This window comes from Gymnodraco acuticeps, unplaced genomic scaffold (genome assembly GCF_902827175.1).
Source record: "Gymnodraco acuticeps unplaced genomic scaffold, fGymAcu1.1, whole genome shotgun sequence".
In the NCBI taxonomy this organism is placed as follows: domain Eukaryota; kingdom Metazoa; phylum Chordata; class Actinopteri; order Perciformes; family Bathydraconidae; genus Gymnodraco; species Gymnodraco acuticeps.
In genome coordinates this window covers 1,032,983-1,053,724 of record NW_022992150.1, presented here as the reverse complement: position 1 = coordinate 1,053,724, position 20,742 = coordinate 1,032,983, and the positions used below count along the sequence as shown (strand labels likewise).

The 20,742-nt window shown below is 41.0% G+C and overlaps 1 protein-coding gene across 1 annotated transcript; it reads right to left on the bottom strand.

Annotated features, from left to right (window-relative positions):
* Positions 1-3,123: 3,123 nt before the first annotated feature.
* ints2 (integrator complex subunit 2) lies at positions 3,124-20,372 on the bottom strand. Its single transcript, XM_034204096.1, has 25 exons — positions 20,021-20,372; positions 18,935-19,243; positions 18,635-18,773; positions 18,295-18,397; positions 17,964-18,077; positions 17,041-17,171; positions 16,418-16,588; positions 15,020-15,240; positions 14,776-14,901; positions 14,519-14,590; positions 13,340-13,454; positions 12,820-12,888; positions 11,758-11,892; positions 11,484-11,660; positions 10,997-11,111; positions 10,193-10,297; positions 9,824-9,988; positions 8,610-8,811; positions 6,745-6,870; positions 6,456-6,657; positions 5,672-5,953; positions 5,014-5,121; positions 4,718-4,823; positions 4,235-4,411; positions 3,124-3,751 (listed from the first exon to the last, which is right to left on the bottom strand). The coding sequence occupies exons 2-25, from the start codon at positions 19,225-19,227 to the stop codon at positions 3,570-3,572; spliced, it is 3,636 nt and encodes a 1,211-aa protein (XP_034059987.1). The 5' UTR covers positions 19,228-19,243; positions 20,021-20,372; the 3' UTR covers positions 3,124-3,569.
* Between the last annotated feature and the right edge of the window lie 370 nt (positions 20,373-20,742).

Sequence of the window (20,742 nt, the reverse complement as noted above, 5' to 3'; positions counted from 1 at the left end):
CATCCTGCAGCTATGCATCAAATCTGTTCACCGAACCAACATGGCCACGGATAGATGAAATAACTGATGTTACGTGAAATTAAATTGACAGTGGTCTCAGAATGTTCAGAGTTTCAGTTTGGAAGAGACAGCGATGAGTCATCTGGGGCTCTGGTCTCTGTGCGGCAAAGAAAAAATAAAGAGTACTGTATGTACATTCCTTCCAAATCAAAGAGCACTAGAGACCCACATTGTCCTCCTGTATGGCTCCACAGTATCACAGCAGTGTGTGGGTGTTTAACTGCATTATACCTGAAGGGCCTTTCTCTCAAAGAGCCACTGAGGCCAGCTGGGAGAGAATGCTCTGCTCACCTGATGACTCTTGTAAGAAGCTGGAGTGGGACTTTCTGCTGCCTCTCAAGGGCCCGTCTTTTATTACCAGCAAGTAAACAGAAGCAAATAGACCTGTGATGTGAATTGAAAAAGCTGCAGGTAGTGTATACCCCGCTAAGTGCATTAAGAACACGATTTAGGAGCTTCCCTTTAGGTGGAGGTGCCTTTGTGAAACTGTTTTCAATAAGGTTGTTGTTTACACATCTTTGGCTAAAGAACAAAGCTGGGCAGTAAAAAAAAATACATTAAAATAAGAGATTAAGCTCAAAGTCCACAGAACCTGTGCACCCCAACGCACTGAACCCATAATGTCATCATGTGTCTGAACAGAATTCTTAACAAGAAATGAATAACTCTATGGCCATTCAACAACAACATTCTGAATCTGAAGGGAAATGTTAAGTCCACTTCAGATCATATTAAGCATGCTTTATGACACTGTAAAATATTCTAAGTTTGTAAATTGTCTTTTTATACTTTCCAAAATAGACAGAGGGTGAAAAGAGGTGCTGTAGAACATTAAAGCATGGAGACATGTCACAGAAGGGGCACAAAACACAAATATGAACCTGAGAATGACCATAAGATGAAAATGTTCCTAATTATTGTTTTTAAAAACTCATAAAGTCCTATCACAACAAAAGTTTGTTTTGTGTAAAACCTGCAGGATTCTCCAGGTCCATTTGTTCATGAATCGCTATAGATGGATGTTACATTGTGCGGCTGAAGGAGCAGTAATGTTCTGTCTCACATAAACAACTTAATCAGCTCTGAATGCCATCAACTTGTTAATAGACTTGCAGCATGGGAGCCGGTGTCTAATTACAAACTGAATGTCATCAGCAGGTGATCCCAGGGTAGCAGACAACTGCCATCACACAACGAGCCGAACATGTCCCGTTTAATGTGTCCTGTCTTCAGACTGAACAGAAAAGACATCTCCTCTGTCTCCTCCTCATGCAACACCATTGTTCTGCTGTTTGAAAGGAGTTGTGTTGTGCTTGGCGTTGGAAGCACAGCGGCAATGCCAGTGGAAACAAAACTGACGTGTGATTTCCCCCTCACTCGCTTCAGGCATCTCTCACAGCGTTGGGAAACTGCAGCAACTCAACAAGCTGCTACAGGGAGCCTCAGACTGCCTCCACACACACAGAGAAACTTGATGCAAGTCACAAAAAGGTATCAAAACACACTTTACTGTATACCATCTACCTATTTGTATTGCATGGAGGCGTGTGGCGCGGTGTTGGATCAGGGGAGCACAGGTTCAAACCCCACTGCAGTCAGCATGTCGTTGTGTCCCTGGGCAAGACACTTCACCCCAAATTGCTCCTGTGGGGATTGCCCACAGTATTGAGTATGTACGTCGCTTTGGATAAAAGCGTCTAACAAGTGACATGTAATGTAAAAATAATATTACATTTTTAGAATGGTAATGAAAAAGTGTTCTTTGTGAATAACTGCATATAGAGGCAGTAACTTAAACATGAAAGTAGCATTTCCTTCATAAACACAGCTTATAGGCCACTTGCGCTGTATTTTTTATACCACTTCAAGTTTTATATTTCAGTATAATTTGCGCAAACCATAAAATCTTTTCCCAGGTTCTTCTCTGCTGACTGAGGATTTATTTGGTTAATGGGTTCAGTCTGCAGGATGGATCTGAGGATCTGAGCGTGGCAAGACTGCCCTCTGGTGAATCACCAGGATAAGTGTCAGGATATGACGGCACAGCTGCAACAACATGGATCCATGTGTGGTCATACGTGCAGGACGTATGTGATATAACAGAAAAGAAGGAAGTGGCTTTAATCCAGATTTATAACGGATAAAGAGATCCTTGATATCATGGACAATGGGTTTTGAATGTTTCAATCAAAAAGGCATTACAAAAGATTGTAGTTCCTTTGACAATCTAACAAAATACATGATCAGCCTTGTAATAAAGACGCTTTACCTTGCAAGCGACAAAGATAAGAGGAATAGAGGCTTTGTGTTTAGAGATGTTAATCTGGGAGCATGATCTGCTGCAACAATAGTCCTTTTGTTTTTCTGTGGAATGATACAGACATTGAATACAATCTCCACCCAGGACAACTAAGACTTATCCATCTTGAATATAGCTGTGACCCAATCCAGTGAATGTCTGTTACCAGCAGGGCTGTAGGAAGTACCAGTTCATTCCTGTCGAAGTTCAATACTGTTGTTATTTAACAGTCCAGTGTTTCCTACACAGTGTGACAGTCAGGTCATTATTTTACCGATTAGTTAGCATTTAGCAATTAGCATGCAGTGACTGATTTGCTTTGCCACTCTTTGAACATTTATTGAACTGAGCCTTGTAATGTTATCAATTGTACTTTTCCAAGTCAAAATATCTGCCAAAAAAAAAAATGTCCATAAGCTCTTTTTACAGTAGTCATTTAAAAAAGGTACATATCTTGTATGCAACAGTCGGCAAGCGTGTTCAACACCATGTGTGTAAGCATAGCTTCAACCGCTGGTTTGGATACATTTTGCGTGGCTTTTCATTCATGCCTGCAGTCCTTCAAAATTAAGGCCTTGTATACACCTTACATAATAAAATATAATTAAGGCTGCCAGACAAACTCATACAGAACAAAAACTGTCGTTTGCACAACAAGTGGCCATGATGTGACGAGTCCTGGTGGAGGAACACACATAAAACGTCCTGATACCACCCAAGATTTAGATTTCAGACTAAGGGTAAAACAAACCAAATTCAACTCATCAAAGTTGTTTTTGTTTTATTACAAACAAACACAGTACAAAAGCTCTACATATTATTTCATGGTAACATGTTCCTTTATTCCCCATTGCTGACTCACTTAAAGCTTATAAAAATATGCCTAAAAGGCGAATGAAATGGACTCATTTAACATTTTCAGTATTTTACTTTCTACAAATTGACAGAGCACATAAACATACATTTTCAAAATAAATTGCAAATCAGGATTTATTTACAGAGTGTGGAATAGTAGAACATTGATTTTTCAGTTCAGACAACAAAGAAATTGAATGGACAAACAATACATGTCCCGTCATGTGCACAGAATGAGACCCACAGTCGGTCTGAGTCCGCTAGCCCTCTCAGGAGAATGCATGTCTTTCAGAGGCAGTTATGAGGGTTGTTAATTAAAGTCCAGCCCGCTGCTCTTCCTCTAGCGTACCTGTGTCTATAGTCCATGCAGGGTGGAGGTGATGATGTCCATGAAGGTGGCCTCCACACAGTAGCAGAGCTGGACATCAGGGTCAGCTCCTCCCAGCTCCTCTGCCATCCTCTGGGGTAAAGTCAGTTTGGAGGAGCCTCCTCCTGGAGCCACAGCGCCCCGAGGCTTCTCCTTCAGATACTGCAGGCCTGAGGCAGGGACAGGACAAACTCCTTATTAATGTCATTATTAAAACCCTTTTATCTCTCTAATGGTCACTGGTCATCTGTCTGCTATTCATTATTAAGCATCCACCTGATTAGGCTACAGAGATGTAGAATCTGGTGAGTACATACATCTAGAAATATTCTTCATGTACCATTCCCACGTGAAAGAAAAGTGTAAACATTCACAATGTAACTTTACGCTTTTCTGCCAACGAGTGTGACGGTGAACAAACAAAACATGTCCACACTATCAAAGCCTTTATCATGTAAACTGTTACTATAAATGCAATTGTGTAAAATGTGTTTAGAGGATTCCTTGATAACCATGCCAGTCAATATTTACCGTCACTTTATTGTAGAAGATGTTCAAGATAATGACAAATGAATCACTTTGAAAGCCTCAATTGAAATGTAAAGAGAGGCATTTGACACAGCGACTTGTTTAGTTATAAAGACTGTACTTACGTGTGATGAGAGGGTCGATGTCCCTGGCTTTGGTGGCGACGTCGGAGGCACACACCTGCCCCACCTGCACCAACAGACCTGCGACATCATCGTAGAGCGGAGGGAAGGCCTGGCAGAAGGACACCAGGCACGGCAGGATGGGCATGAAGAAGGAGAAGCGCTTGGCCCGAGTCAGCACTAAAAGGAACAAAACACGCTTACAACACAACACAACAACTGTGTGAACAGTAAACACAGCGGCTAATAGTCTGGTACACACTGTGCTCTTGTGTAACAGAGGGAGGGAGAAAGCTGCACTGACACCCAGAGACCAGATGGTGGCAGCCAAATATAGGGATACAAACACCAAGACATGGCGTTTCATGAGAAGCTGATATCATGTGTACAGGCTGCATTGTGAGTCTCAGGAAAGTGGATCAAAAGAGGGAGCTACAACCAAAAGCATGAATTCATTAGATGTAGAGAGAAGGTTCTCTGACTGACCTGTAAGCAGGGTGCCCATGACACTGATGGCCAGCCGGGCCACGCTGAGAGACTTGGGCAGCGCGTACTGCGTACACAAGTACGACAGCAACTGGATCGCAAAGATCTGTGAGGACAAACCCATTCAGAACATCTGCACATTTTCATGTAGCGAATATACACTCAGCAGAAAGTACCTAATAGATAGTTAAACAACATGTGAGTTTAAGAGAGGCTCTGGCACGAGCCCAGGGCAAGTCTGGGATTTACAGCCAGGAAAGAGAGAAGAAATTGGAGGGGAGGTTGGGGGGCCTCACCTGCTTCTCCAGCTGGGGCTGGGCCAGCAGCTCCGGGATAAAGTCCAGACAGATATGGATGGAGGGGATGCCTGCCACAGTCAGAGGCAGCAGAGCTTGAGGGTAACCCTGACAGAGAGAGGCACACAGACAGCAGACATAAATATTCGCATAACAAAACAAGAATGATAAAGAAGGTTTACAAAGTCAGTTCATTCAAGTACTTGAATATTAAACATGTTTAAACAGCAGCTTCTGCTTGGCAGTGTGGAGGGGGGGGGGATTAGCATAGCAGGGGAGAGGATTGGTTTGATGAAGTCCACCATATGGCTGTCTGATACTGCATGGAGTGCTGCAGTCACTTACTGCTAATGCCGTGGCACAATGTGATGATAACTAATGGGGTCAACATGACGGTGAATAACTAACTGACTCAAAGGTATTTTCAGAACTAAGGCAGGTCAACTATTTAAACAACAGGTATTTGCATGAGAACATTCCTTTCTTATGGCGAAAGCAAGAGAACGTAATCATGCAGTCATGTCATTATTAAGGACTGTCATAAAGAGCCTGAGCAACACACTCTCTTTTATGTGACTCTATATTTCTACCTGCCAGCCTTCCAACTGCCACAGCAACACAACAAATAATAGAACTTCATCTTCCTCCCATTTATTACCTGAAAGTGGACCAACTTAGCAATGTTGGGGTCAGCGATGAACATCTGATGCAGCAGACAGCAGATGAGACACTGCACCTCCCTCAAGTCACTGAGCAGGCCTCCCTCTGGCTCAGCGTCCTCCACGCCCCCCCTGGCTCGGGGCCCCAGGCTTCCCTGTTTCGATTTCCCTGGCACGGAGCCCCTAATGCTACTCAGCAGGCTCTCTGTGTTGGCCCCCAGCTGCTGCTCTTCGGAGGTTGGCAGGCACACCTCCAGGAGGAGCTGGACTGCTGCGCTGTCCTGGGGTTTTAGAGAAACAGGTGGTTATCATGGCAAGTGTGAATGGTCATCTTTCATACTTTACTCTTACATACTCATGCTTTACCAAACACTCAAACCAAAATAAATGTTTCTTATGTGAATCTTATATGAACTCAACAATATCCAGAGAATAAATTCAAGACATTATCCAGAGTTTCTCTTTCACACATGTAGCGCACAACTGGAGATAGTCCATGTTCTTCGTAACTGGAAAAGGTCTGATTGGGTTTAGAAGATTGTCAGTTGGTGAGAGCGACAGGATCTTTTTATTCTTCACTTAAATTATTCTTTTTTTCCCTCGCTGGAACGATTCCTTTCTTCCAATTTACCCCAGCGACAAAAGTGATGCTATAAACTTGCCCACTTGATAGTCATGAATACTTGAGGAGTAAGCAGGGTACATTCTGTTTGATTGGTGGGATTACACATCCTCCCGGTGATGTGTAGATAATCTCAGACCTGCCGTTAGTGGTTGAATTACCTGCGCAGAGAGAAGGGCGTTCTTCAGCTCCTCCCTGGTGACCTCGGGTGTTTCTGGCTGTCCGGGCACCCCCAGGCTAGAGACCGTCTGGGTCTGCCGATCAAAGTCAGCCGTCTCCTTCAGGTGGCAGTGCAGGTAGGCTTTAGAGGCCAGCAGGTAGCCATTCAGCATGTGAAGGACAATGTCCATCAGAGGAGGACACCTGGCATGGACAAATAGACATGTAATGTTCCATAAACAGAAGTGCATATGGGTGCTTTATAGATATCCAAATATGTCCTTTAGTCACCTGTACACCCTTTGATCGCAGCGCAGCACGATGAGAGGGTCCACCATCAGGTCGTTCTGAGTGTACTTCTGCTGATGGAGCAGCTTTGCTGACGGTTGGAGGGCGTTCACTGTCATCACCCACAACCTGCAACACATCAGTTTTAGCTTTCAGGCTGAGTAATATAGTAAACCAAAAAAAAGAATTACTCAATTTCAAATTAAGATACAGTATCTAACATGAATTAAGTCTAACATATACAAAGAATATATCACAGAGACATTATAGCACTTCAGAATCTGAATACTTTATCTCTAGGGGAGGTTGGGTTTGGTGAGAGTTGCTCCATTTTAGAAGAAAATAAACATACACAACTCAATTATAAAAACACATAAGAAGTTAAAATATGCAATAAAAGATAAATAAAATAGAATAATAATATTTATATAAATATAAGAAGTTAAGGTACAAATGTGCACATTGTAAAAACTAAAATTAATATGTAAAAATGTGTGTATGCAATGTTGTATTAGCAGTAACACAGATTTTCAGGGTAATAATATTAATAATACTGATGCTGGTGGAAAGAAATGAACATACTTATCTAAAACTAAGCTAACCATAATCTATTCACATGTTTTTCTGAAATGGATTTGTTTTATTTTGGAGGAAAAACACTTCAGTGAGGCTTTAATTCAGTTACCCACACATTAGCCTGTGGCGGCATTTCCCCCTCATCTCTTATCAGACTGATGCTAAACTATAAACAGCAGGCGACTCTTGAAACTCAAAGCCTTCCTGCAGCTTGTACCCTGGCATCCATCAGTGGATCTGTGTGAAATGTGACACTGCTGCCCTCCTGCAGGGTTCACCAGAGCCCAGACCTCTGCAACATTCAACGCTGTGACAGGGAGTGAGGAAGAGGAGAGGGAGGGGGCACCAACACCATGCATCTCCCTCCTGCCCTGAGCCCTTCTTGTTAGAGAACCCTGTTGGATCGATAGGATGTCTGCTCAGAGCTTTGGTATCTGTGCTCCTGTGGGCCCGGGGCAGAGTGAGGGTCACCCCTTCTTCTGTCCGGAGGGTTGGCGCAGGCTGACTGAGTTGTTAGGCTCGATACCTCTGATCTATTCACACAATAATCATTGAGCAGGCAGCCTGGGGTTAAGGCCAACAACTCTTGTTCCACTGGTGTCCCTTTAATCCATTTACAGAGTCTCACAGCAGCTTTACACAGCCTTGGGAAAGATAACCCTAAGCCAAGAACCATTGACTGAAAATACCTACAGTTATAAATCTCACCAGGAGGAAATAATATCACTTCTTCAATGGGTTCAAATGTACTGATGCTACGACACTGGTATTGTTATTATCTTGTGAGTCTGTGTGTGTGTCTCATCATGGCAACATGTTGCCTTCAAGTTCAAGGTTCAAGGCTTTTATTGGTCATACGAACATAGCTACAGTGTAGTTATGACGATGAAAATCTTAGGTCACAGGCTCCTCCAACAGCCTTTGAAGCAGATCAGGTCACAACATTTAACGGGTGTGCAGTTGAGATTTTTGTATACTATTTCTCTCATCAAGTTCAGCAAAGATCCCAAATACTGATTCAAAGATTAGAAATGCAAGCTACTTATTTGGACTGAAAACCCAAATGATGGCATGAATTAAAAGGCATACCAATAAAGCCCCAAGGCAAAAAGAATACACTATCAACTTGGCAAACTAAATGATTTGGGTCTTAAACAACCTTTAAACTTGCTCAACCTAATTGGCTCCACTTTCCAAATAACTGTGACATTCAGTGGTGTTTTCACAAGAGGCTGTCACAGTAAGGTTTTCTATCCTTCGTCACAACATCTTCTCCTGTCCACAGCACGTACCTGCGAGGCATCACAGTGTTGAGGCCCATCCAGAGCTTGTTGAGGGTCTGCAGTATTCTGCGAGGCACCGCGGGCTCCAGCAGCAGAGCCATGCTGGCTGTGAGGGCCTCTGCATAAGGGATGAGGTCTCCTGGGGACAGCAGCGTTAGATGCTCCAGGATCCGCATCAGCCTCGGGCTGCTGGATGGTAACTTCTGGAAGGCTATGGGGGGAGGGACAGACCACTAAATGAATCTTCAAATATGAACCCAATGTGCACTCCATGAAAAAACCATAGGGATGGAAACCAAAAACCTCAAGAGCATCAATTAGACAGTAGCAACATCTGGCTAACACTTTTGTTTAAATGGGATTAGGGTTTATACTTAATGGTGGCGTAAGTAAATATATAATCACAGAGTTATCATCCTTTAACATTCATTTACAAAAACTGTGAATCTGTGATGACATGTCAAATCTACAGAATGACAAAAGGTAGGTCATTAACTAGAGAGCTTCAGTTCCACACAAATGCAATCACACCTTTTTCCCAAACTCTAATTTGAAACCTCTGTTCATTTCCTGTCACAAAGCCCCAGGAGCTATTCTTCTATTCTTACCAGACGTTCCTTTTCATAATTAATCCATGAACTGTCTGTGTTGTCACCATTATTCTCAAGGTTCGTTAAGGTTGTAAAGCAGATATCATTATAATTATATATAATTACACAGTTGTATAAAAGAAAAATGAAATATCAATTTGTGAAGGTGGGCAAGGTGTATACATTAACCTGCATAATGTGTGTGAAACTGATCATCTGTTACACTTTTGCATTTTGGGTCAAATCATTTATTTTGAAGAAAGACGAACAATAAACAGTTACAGCCCAATCCTCTTAACCTTTAAAGTAATAGCCTTTGAGATAAGATGTTAGGCAGATAATACCTGGAACTGTATGATACTGGCTCCTTGGTTTCTCATGTTAAATACTTTTGAAACGTTTCCAATTAACTCTTGTAATGTTGTTTTGTTTCTATTTACCTTGTGCAAATATGTAGGACAGATTTCATCACATTGCTAGGTCATTGAAGTAGAAACCTATGAGGACTGCGTATCTACAGCCGTGTATTGCTTAGCTTCCGGGCTGGTACTTCTGTCTGTAGGGTTGTACACTTTCTACCTCATATAACCCCTTTAAGCTTCTCCCCCCCCCCCCCATTTCCCTCATCCTCACCTTGGTGGAGCTGGTTCTGAGTGTATCTGCAGGTATTGCTGGGGAGCATCATCTTCCTCAGCAGGGGCAGAGTGCCAGTCACCTCCTCTTCACACACCCAGTCCTCCACCAGACACAGGTGGGGGTAGTTTGTGGCCAGCAGCCTCAGCAGGGCCGAGTGCAGACCTGGGAACAGAGAGGAGGAAGAAAGTTGTTGTGAGTTTATAACTAACAATCATTTGGTGTTTTTTTAAATTTGTTTACAAGAAGAGATAATGTGCCCAGATTGGTTCTTTTAGGTGGAGTAGTGATATTTACTATGAGAATACCATATTAGTAAAGCAAAACAAAGACATAGAAATGTAACAAAACACAAAGTCCTGGTCTCACCTCCCAGCTCCTGCTGCAGTCCCTGTGCCTGGGTAACCAAGTACTTAATGGGGATCTGGTCCATTAAGGCTGCCGAGTAGGACTTTGGCTTCCTCTGCATCATGGCTGAAAACAAGAGTGAAAAGGGTTGAGTGCAGCACACATAAGAGAGGAAATAACATGCAGCAAGAAAAGGACAAGACCGAGCATAAGTGTTATTATGCGGTGTGAGGACCCCAGAGCAGCTGCGTTAGAGGGAGTGGAGGTGATTTTTCATTGACGTGGGTTCATTACCGCTGCTGATGGGCTTCATTACTCCTTTTTTGAAGGCAGCCGGAGCACTTAGGTAAACAATAGCAATTAAAGAGATGGGTAAAAACTCTCATAAATCTGGCCTAATGAAAGGCAAGAGGAGGGCTCATCATGGGAGAGAATACACTCTGACTAGGCTAACTGCTAATGCTCCATCTAACCTACAGCTGTCCTAGTTAGCTCCATTCCCGCAGCCATTGTACTTGGCTCTTTGTCAGCCCTCCATTTATTCTCTATGAAGCAGCCAACATTCGGTGCCAAGAGAGAAAAGGATGAATGACTGCACATCCAGAGAGAGAGCATCCCCTACAACTTAACAGAGGACAAAAGCTGCCTTTCTCCTCGCACTGCCTGACAAATTCCCTCCATCTCACACACAATGCCTCCTTCAGCAGAGGAGATGACAAAGAATGCACTTTGGGACAGAACAGAAGAAGAGATTAATACGAAATAGAAAGGGAGTGAGCCAACAGCACAGTGTTACATGGACCATGGGTATTGTGTGGTACATACCCAGTTGTTTGGTGCTCGCCAACAGGTTCTCCTCATAGGACAGGATGTAGTAGAGGATGAGGAGTTGGGTGGTGATGGAGTAGCGCTGCCGTCCTCCTCGACTGCCGTCCCCCTGCTAACCAATGGAAAAAGAGAAGCAAAACAAGGTCTCAATCATTAGCGAATGTGGGGATGGATACTTTCAAAAGATTCACAATATAAGAGTTTCCAGATTGACAATGGATTAGATATAGTAGTACCAATTATTGGTTTGGACTAATGGGTCTTTGTGTTGTTCTATAATACGTCCATTTAGCACAACAAGATTGGTTATTTTAAAAAGGCCTTTAGATTTACGGAGGTGAAACGACCAATGACTAACTCTTTTGCAAATTGCTTTGCAAAAGAGTTAACAATCGAATACTAGTAACTACTAAGAGAAAAATGTTGCCTTTCAACCCCTAAAACACAAATACTACTCTCCCGAGGAGCCCAGGGGTTAACTCACCCCAGCAGCGCTCCGGAAGACATTGAGGATCTCCTGCTCAGTGATTGGCTGGTTGGTGGCCTCTGGGTTGGCCTTGGATGCTGGAGTGAGGATGGAGTTAATGTAGGCGTCTATTAGTGGAATCAGTTGGGTGTGGATCGGGGTGGTTGTCTCACAGAGTTGACGATAGATCCAATCCTGGGAGATGCACACAAGGACAGTAAAGATGAGCAAAATGAAAAACAGACCTAACAAACACTTATCAGCTAGTAGTCAATGAGTGCACATTGCCTACCTTGATGGACACTTTGTGCTTGGTGAAGGCTCGGCTCCGCAGCAGCTGGTAGATGCAGTGGATGGGGAGGAATCCTGTGATGGTGGCACTCAGGTTGTTGGTCACTGCGACCCTCACTGCGTGGGCTGTAACCACCTACACAACAGAAAAAAAGTTATCTAAACTGCAAAAATGGTAAACAGACAATGCACACAAAAAAAGTATGGTTAGTAAAACACCGTGATATAATTACAGTGTTTTATAGGGACATTTCATCTCATTTTGTCAAGTTGTTTAATTAAAGCTTCTACATTTCAGAGCTTACAGTAGCCCTCCATTATTATGTTTTAATGAGATAATAAGCCTCCACAATTAAAATGTGAACATTAGAACTAACTGTGAGAAAATGTGCATAAGGATAATAATGTATGTAGTTGGCTGTACCGAATAGTTTCAAGCTTCATTCACAATGTTGACATTCAAATTGTAGCATTCTAACAATTAAATATTCCACTGCTTCTCCTTTTTTTCTGTGTGTCTTTTCTTTCTATTAAGACCCTATACTTCTGCACAGTTGCAGGTAAAGATAAGGCAGAATAAATATTCTTAGTATTATACTATTTGTACAATAATACTCAGTAGTGGTCGCGTAGGATCGTTTTCAGACTTCTGTGATAAAATATTTACATAGGAGAGGGATGAGATTTCTTGAAGAACATAAACCACCTCTTTTACTCCACTACCAAGTCTAGGACATGTCTAACTCCTGAGCTTTGAAAAGATTAAGAGCCATTTGTAAAATTCAACATTTTCTTATCCAACCAAATATGTTGTTGTTCAAAAACAACCTTTTGGTCATGGCTCTTTTGAGTGTTGGATATACTTAAATACGTTTTTTTCAAAAGTGTTTATTAAACAAAACAAGGCTAACTAATTTAATAACTTTGTTAGGATTAAGGATTTCATTGACAATTATAAATATTATTTCCCCCCCCTTTTTTTGGACATTGAGGTATTTCAATATACAAGCGGACTAACAAAACTTTATTCAATAAAAGCATCAAAACCAGCCATTGCATGTACCTGTTCTGTGAAGATCTCCTGTGTGAAGATAGTCTTCATCTTGCTTAGAGAGCTCGGCTTGATGGCAATCTGTAAAAAGTTGAACATGGAAAATCAACAATGATGGCAACATGGGGGAAAACAACCTGCAGGATACAGTGCTGCTATTTTCTAATTCCCTCCTTTCATATTTCATAAGAAAATTCAACATGGCAGGCACGACATTGAATCGAGAGGCTTGCCCTAGGGGTGGAAGCAAACAGGCTCTAAATCCAATGACATTACACATCTTAGCGGAAAATACACAGAGACAGGGAAACTACTTAGCACACAGGCAGGAAACAATAGTGCACTTAATAAGTAATAAAACAGCAAATTGGCCAGAGGGTATAGTGTCTTGGTAGATATTTATATACTGTTACATCAGTTTTAGTCTTTCTACTGTATGCACCCCTGCTGCAGAGGAGCCAGTCACTGGTCAGCCAGACAGATGTATTGATCACTGCTCCCCTGCCTCCCTCCCTCCCAGCCAGCACCTTACCTTCATCCCCAAAGTAGAGCACACCAACTCAATAATGGAGCTGAGCTGGTTGCTATGGAAATACATGGCAACCAGTAATAGCATCTCTCCAAAAGAAGCAGACACGCCCGCAGCGCTGTAAGGAGGACACAGATATGCATGCAAGGCAAGTGAGAGAAGATACTTAGACTTGTCGTTAATCCTGCCTTTTACAAGACTGCATTTTAATAAACTGATTATGCTAGTGGCACACGCACACACCTTCTATCAGCCCGCATCCCCTGAAGTCACTTTAGTCTGTGATGATTTATGCATTATGGAGTAGAGTCGAACACTCATCTACACTGCTGCAGTTCTCATTTGCTGTTTCGACAGGCTATATAAACTTAATTTTAATATTCCAACAAAGAAAAGCTTTGCGGGGTTTATCTCTACCATTAAGTACAGAGGGAACATTGACGTGTTCCAAATATTGGAAATAAACAAAGAACAATCTTATATAAGTATGAATTCAGACATAAATGCCCCACATTTAACTAGTCAATTGAACTTCTATTGCTCCTTGTTTATTTTATGAATATTGGTTTGGAGGTTCTCAATCAATTGTCCATAAACTCTAAAGCAGACCATACCAGTTTTAACTGTGTGCAAGAAATGTTTCCAAATACTTTTATAATCAGATATTTACCAAAGACAACACAGTGCTTTCGCAAGGCTAAAAAGACTATATTATTTGGAATATCAGACAAAGTAAAACCCTGGAAATCTGACAATAAATTCTGACATTTCAGCACAAATGTTTTTTGCGTTATATTATATATTATTAAAAATGAACAGTATAATCTAGGGTTCTGTTATGATTTCACAACTCTTTAAATTAGCAGAATATAAAAAGACACTTATTACTTAAAACACTTTTCGCTGTTCTTCAAACTGCATGCACAGCCCATATACACCTTCCAGAAATGTTAAGATGTTAAATATTCATTCTAACAATACTGAGCGCTACATTAAAGTGGAGTTAAGATATATGTACAAAATGTATCTATTATTCATATTTTCTAATATAAGTTAAGCATTTAAAAACACACAGTAAAAAGTCAATCTTGCATAATTCAAGTAAATGTAGAATGGGCCGAAACCAAATGCCTGTTTGATAATACCTCTTTATTACAGAAAGTGTACAGAGATCCTCCTTACCTCTCAAAGTACTCCTCCTCTTTGATCATCCAGCTGAGCCACATGACCATCAGCTGCTCCTGCTCCGGAGTGCTGGACACAAACAAAGAGATGATCATGCTCACACTGCATACAACAAAGTGACAATATTCAAACCTCAAAGATGGACTCAAGACTGCTGTTAGCTGAATAGGGTGTGTGATCCCAACCAACTGTACATGTGGTTGACGAATAAAACAACTACTTCTAAAAGTGTGAGTCAATGAGGCTTTATGTACCTGACCAGAGTAGGGAAGGCCAGCAGCTTACAGAAGGACAGAGAGACAAAGCGGACTCCGGCAGGAGTGGCTGGGGGCCGGCTGGTCATCAACTGCAAGAGCTGCTCTGCCTCTTCATCTGTGGGTCTGTAGAGGCAGAGCAGTGAGTTTATTATCTTGAAGATGTTAACTTTTCAGAACAAAACCAATACTTTAAAAAGATTGTGGAACAATTGGTGAGGGGAACTACATCTGTATGACCTACCTGAGGCCCGCGATGCCCATGAGGGCGCAGTACAGTCGCAGCAGAGCGCTGGCCTTCACCACATGCTCCTCTCTGAGGCCGGAGTACCCTGAGCCGGGCTCCTCCTCCATGCCACTGTTGTTGGGCACGTGGGTGCTCCGTGAGCGCGGCAGGATGGCGACCAGCTCCAGCAGTAGCTGTCTGCGCATCTGCCACAGCACCGAGCTGCTCTCTCTCTTCCTCTGGCAGAACAGGGAGGAGGACATGGTCAGGATTTATACCAAATGCCTACACTAAGGCTCCTACAGTTATTTTTATTTTTTTTACGATAATTGACAAACAATAGATTAACAATATTGTGGACAGGCAATTTTATGTAAATCAAAGATTTGTCTTTTACATGTTCTAGTGAACAAATCAGGAAAAGCTTAATATGCACACACATAGAGATAATGTGGTTAAATAATAATAATACAAAAAACATTAAAGTGAAACAAAATTTTTTTATTTAACAGAGAAAGTGTGTGTTCAAAATTATCCATCTGTTGAAATAAGCTGCCAGGATTGTCAGCGGATTGAAAGATATATAAAACCATTTAAATATTCTGTATTTTTTAAAAAAGTTGGCCTAAATATAGGAACATCGAATTTAAAACATGAGAATTAGGAGAGGATGAAACAGTATGGGGTATGACTTAATACAATTGTCCCTTGCTGGAATGGGCAATGCACTGAGTCAATGAGGGTCATTACAAGAATAGAAAGAAAAATGTGTGTGTAAGAATGTGTCCATCCATATAATTTACAATCAGGGTAATTAGGATGATGACACGCACATATGAAAGCGGGGCATATTCTGGACTGACGTGATGCTACTCCTAATACATTAATACTTTGTTCTGAATATCTAATTAAAGTTGATAAATCATGTAAACATGAACTAGTTTTAACCCCATTTCATCCAGTAGACTCAGATAAGCTGCTGGCTCCGACATGGTGAGATTGTTGTAATATGCTCCATAAGTACAGCACAACATCTTGTCTTCAAATTAAATCAAAGTGTATTTATAAAGCACATTTAGTCTTGTCAGCTTACACACAGTTCCTCTGCTCAACATGATGAGACACAATGATGAGACATTTAAGCATAACAGATTGGATCTTGCTGCATTACAATCTCCTATATGTTAAACTACTGACCTATATCTGAACCCAGTGTTGTGTCTACTAGTGTTTTTGTGCGCCCAATTAAAACATATGATTTATTATTATTATTAATATGAAGACTTTTTTTGTTGAATATACAAATATTACCATATTACGTATTCTGTTTTTCACATTTGTTATTTTAAATAAAGACTGAAAATGAAAATGAAAAATGAAAAACTGCATTAGATGGAATTAAGAATAAAGCCTCACCTGTTGCCCATTTCGAATGAACATGCTGAACCAGGTACGGACTTTGCTGTTGGTACCCAGCAGGAGACCGCTGACGTAAGAGACGAGGGGACTGACCGCCTCATCTGGAGTATCTGGTCGGTAGTCCAGAGTCAGAGCCACTCCCAGGCCAGGCAGGTGGCACTCCTCCACCTGGAAATACACACAGTCAATTACATTATTATACTAGTAAATGATTCTCAAGGCTTACGTTTTGTTTAAAAAAAAAAAAAACGTTACTCTGAAAATGAGTGATGTTAATATATTTTGCAGTACAACTCAATGATAATTGTTTATGTCTTCTATTATAATCAGCAATTAAATATATATTTTTGTTTTTGTTATTCGATTAACAAATTGGATCTTATATATGTCTTATTTTGAATGCCTGCTGTTTTTTGTATGTATCCAGGTTTCTGCAATTAATTGAAAAATTATAAAACAAACATCTGGTAAGAATTATGTTTTGACATGAAAGCACACAAACACAACAAAAATAATTGTTCTAAGAAGCAATACTTTTTGAAAAAGATAAACTGTAGGAGGCAATGGATTAGGATTCAGGAGGTAGGGAGCCCAGTGATTATAGGAATAGCGTTACTGACCACCATGGCTCTGATGTTGAGGGCCTGCGAGGGGTTCATCTGACAGAGCTGCCTGAGGGCTTCAGTCCTGCGTCGACCACCCACGCTCTCCTCATCCTGACGCTCTCCATTCTTGATCAAACCTCGACAAACTGCAAAGGCAGACATGCACATTTCAATTAACAAGCAGCTCAGAACATCCTTGAAATAGAAAATGTTTTAATGTCATTGCCAAGTCACGTTCTTCCATAATTACCCCAAACTTTAAAATCATGACTTGTTTTTTTGCCTGTAAATAAGATTTAACAGCCATCATAAGACCTCTCACTAGTTCTTTGCATTTGTCCACAGATGACAGTTTAAGACAAACGGCTTATGGTTGGCAGAGACTATGGAATGAAATAAAATTATATTAAGTTTCCATTTCTTCCACTTGTGGATTATTTAATATGCTATAAAAGGAGCCAGCGTAGTAAGGTGTAGTTACTAGCTGTCTACCTGACAGGCCTTGATGAAACAAAGCCAAAAAGATTCATGTGACCGCTTTGTAACACACACAAAAAGCTAAGGACTTAAGCCTGACTCTCTGTGTGATAAGGCACTGGAGTTGGCAGCTGTTTTATTATAATGCGTCTCTCAAAGCACACTGTGAGCCAAAGCAGACAATAATGTTTATCATCATTTAAACACAAACACACACAGCCTGGGGCCTGGCTAGAAATACAGGATAAAAGGCTAAACCCAATGTGATGTCAACTAAATAGCAATCTGCATATATTTATAATGAAGCTATCACAGAAAGCTTCAAATGTAATTGTAAATAAAGCCATAATTCTGCCACAGCAGGCACACTACCCAACCATATGAAAATGGTGCTGGCAATTAAACAGCCACTCTATTTCACACTTTTCAACTGACACAATAATGTGAGACAGATGCATTACCTTCATTGAAGCTGTCGGGGACATTGGCAACCAACAGACACAGAAACCAGTCTCCATTGCGGACATGAAGCAAAGCCTCTGCCACATCCACAATGGGGAGCAAGGAAGGCAGTTCTAGGGAAAACAATATTAAAACAGACAAAGATATGTCACATACACACACAATCAATCAGGCGAGGTATTTTCAGACTGATTTTACAAAATATTAGGTTGTTTTTCCAAATATTTTTGTACAGTATATATATTTACAAACGTCATTGTATTTAGCAACATAAAAGTTTCACAAAAAATGTAGGTAAAACTAGTAAGAAGATACAAATAAGTGTGTTACCTGCTTGTAAAATGCAGAGGACATCAGCTACCTCATCCAAGTAAACAGGGCTTTCAAAGAGTTCAGACGACTTTAAGAAAAACTCTCCATTCGAGTCTACCACCTGCAAAACAACAAGGGGACAGAAAACAGTCAGTGTGGATGAATAATTTGTGTAATCTTATTCGATGAAGATGCAAGTATTAATTATCTAATCTTTTGATTTGATTGCAATTCATACTTTTTTATTATTTATGTAATGATTTTATCAGCAAATAAACTGTTTTTATCATCTTATTTATCATTCAAGCTAACTTTATGTTGTTCATGTTGTCACTGAGTCATGTGCGGACCTTATTACCTTATTCATGATAGCCAACAGCTCACTGAGGGTCAGACGGAGTCTCCTGAGGGGATCACTGTGTTCAAACTCCAGGGTCAGGCCATGCTGTAGCTGTGACACCAGGATGCTCTCTCCATTAGAGCCACCTGCTTTATGCCTGGAAGAAAAGACAGCACATTATGTATACTGCTAAAAAAAAATGCATATGGATAACAGTGATCAGTTGTATTGAGTTGTATGAAGACACAGATGCAGTTAATCTAAAAAAATAACCAGAATTTAGCAATAATCATATCACCACATGTAAGTTAGATATACCTAAGCTGCTGCTCCTTTCGTGCATCCTGCTCCAAGGCATGAAAGTCAACAGACAGAAGTGCTACTATGGAGTTGACAGCTTCCACTCCAGAGAGCAGGCGGAGGATAAGCTTCTTGTCCTGTGCCCAGGACTGGCTCTGATCAGCTGGAGCACACAGAGCCATCCTCACCAGGCAGGGCAGCAGCAGCCTCAGCTCAGGGTCACTGAGGGCGGCCAGCCGAGACACATCCACCTTCTGCATGGCTTCAAAAGCATAGGAGCTGACAAACTGCAGCCCTGCACTGTCTGTCATCTCTATGCAACGTAGCCTTGAAGGAAATGACAAACAGACAATTTAGAGCTAATTAAGATGTCATCTGAAAGCTAATACAGTGGACAGTCTTCTAGTCTGGGCATTTTAACTTTTAACAACTAAAACTATATACAACCAGACATTCAGGGTAGCTTACAGCTGGCAGAAGAGGCTGGGCAAAGCTACATTGTCAAAAGTATCAATGCATTAATTTCTCGTTTAGCTAACGTTAGTAAATATTACAATTATAATTCATGTGCAGTCGATCAAAAATGATTAAAAAATCGTTCCAGTAATTGATAACAGAGTAAGAATATATTGATACGCACACCAAAGAAGCTCCCTACTGAATGTTGTTGTCTAACGTTTCGTGCCAATTGTAATATCAGTATAACTTTGCTAACAAAGTATAAGCTGGCTATCACAGATGACTTACCGCAATGTTGATGGTGCTCATGCTAGCTTATACTTGGAAGGTTACATATCGTTAAATTTAACTGAAGTGGAATTTGCTTGCGCCAATACAAGACATTATTCTGATTCATGTGTAGCACTTGTACATGTTTAATATAAATATTTACGGCACAAGTAATATAGTAAAATACAGCCAACTTAAATTATTATGCTAACTAGCAGTAGCTAAGACGCATTCACTATCCCATTGAGCGACTCTTGGCATGCTACTAGCCTGCTAACAGCTAGGCTAACTTGTCAGGCTCGCGTGTGCCGACTGGTCCTTCTCTACATTTTAAACATTCAATTAAAATACAACAGTCAGACACAACCATCTTACCTCTTCTATTAAGATGAAAATGAGTCTTTAAACAAGAAATGTCACCATCTAGGCCTTCAGACCTCGGACTCTGTTGTGTACCGTCAGCCTTAAACGTCAAGGGGGGAGTCCACAGCCAGTGACAGAGAAGCTCGTCTTAGCTGTTCCGGTAGGTTTGTTGAAACGTCTCAGTATTTGTATCTGTCTGTTATTGTTTCCACATATCCACTTGGAAATTATGTCTATCAACAGCGGTCTCTATGTCAGTGCGGTAGCCGGTGTTTTCAGCCCCGTAGAGCAGAGCTAACTGCCCGTATCACTGACAGAGAGCGGAGGCAGGACCACACTCCGGTCCTTACTGCAGATCAACATGTGCTGGGCAATATTGATACCATTAATGATTATATCTTATTTCCAATATTTCATTTGCAGAACAAAGCAGTTGTTGAGTTGTTCGGCTTCTTGGATAAGGCAACAATCTCCTTATAGTCATACTTTGTGTATAGACCTCACACAATAGTATCAATATAACAACATTTATCAAACTATTCCCCAAGTTCTGGTGGCAGATTTGCTTGATATCCATATGATAAAGTTGCAGACATTGATATGTTAAAATATACAATAAACACATCTCATTATGAATGTGTTGCTTTCTAAAAAAAAAAGTGATAAATTACACCATATTAAGATTGATTATAACATGGAATACTTGGTTTTAGAGGCAAACCAAACTCAAGTAA

Coding starts and splice junctions, on each gene's coding strand:
- ints2 (XM_034204096.1), bottom strand. CDS start 19,227: ATGACAGACAGTGCAGGGCTGCAGTTTGTCAGCTCCTATGCTTTTGAA. Junction 17,172..17,963: donor CCCCGACAGCTTCAATGAAG/GTAATGCATCTG, acceptor CTGCCTTTGCAG/TTTGTCGAGGTTTGATCAAG. Junction 3,752..4,234: donor CATCGACCCTCTCATCACAC/GTAAGTACAGTC, acceptor TCCCTGCCTCAG/GCCTGCAGTATCTGAAGGAG.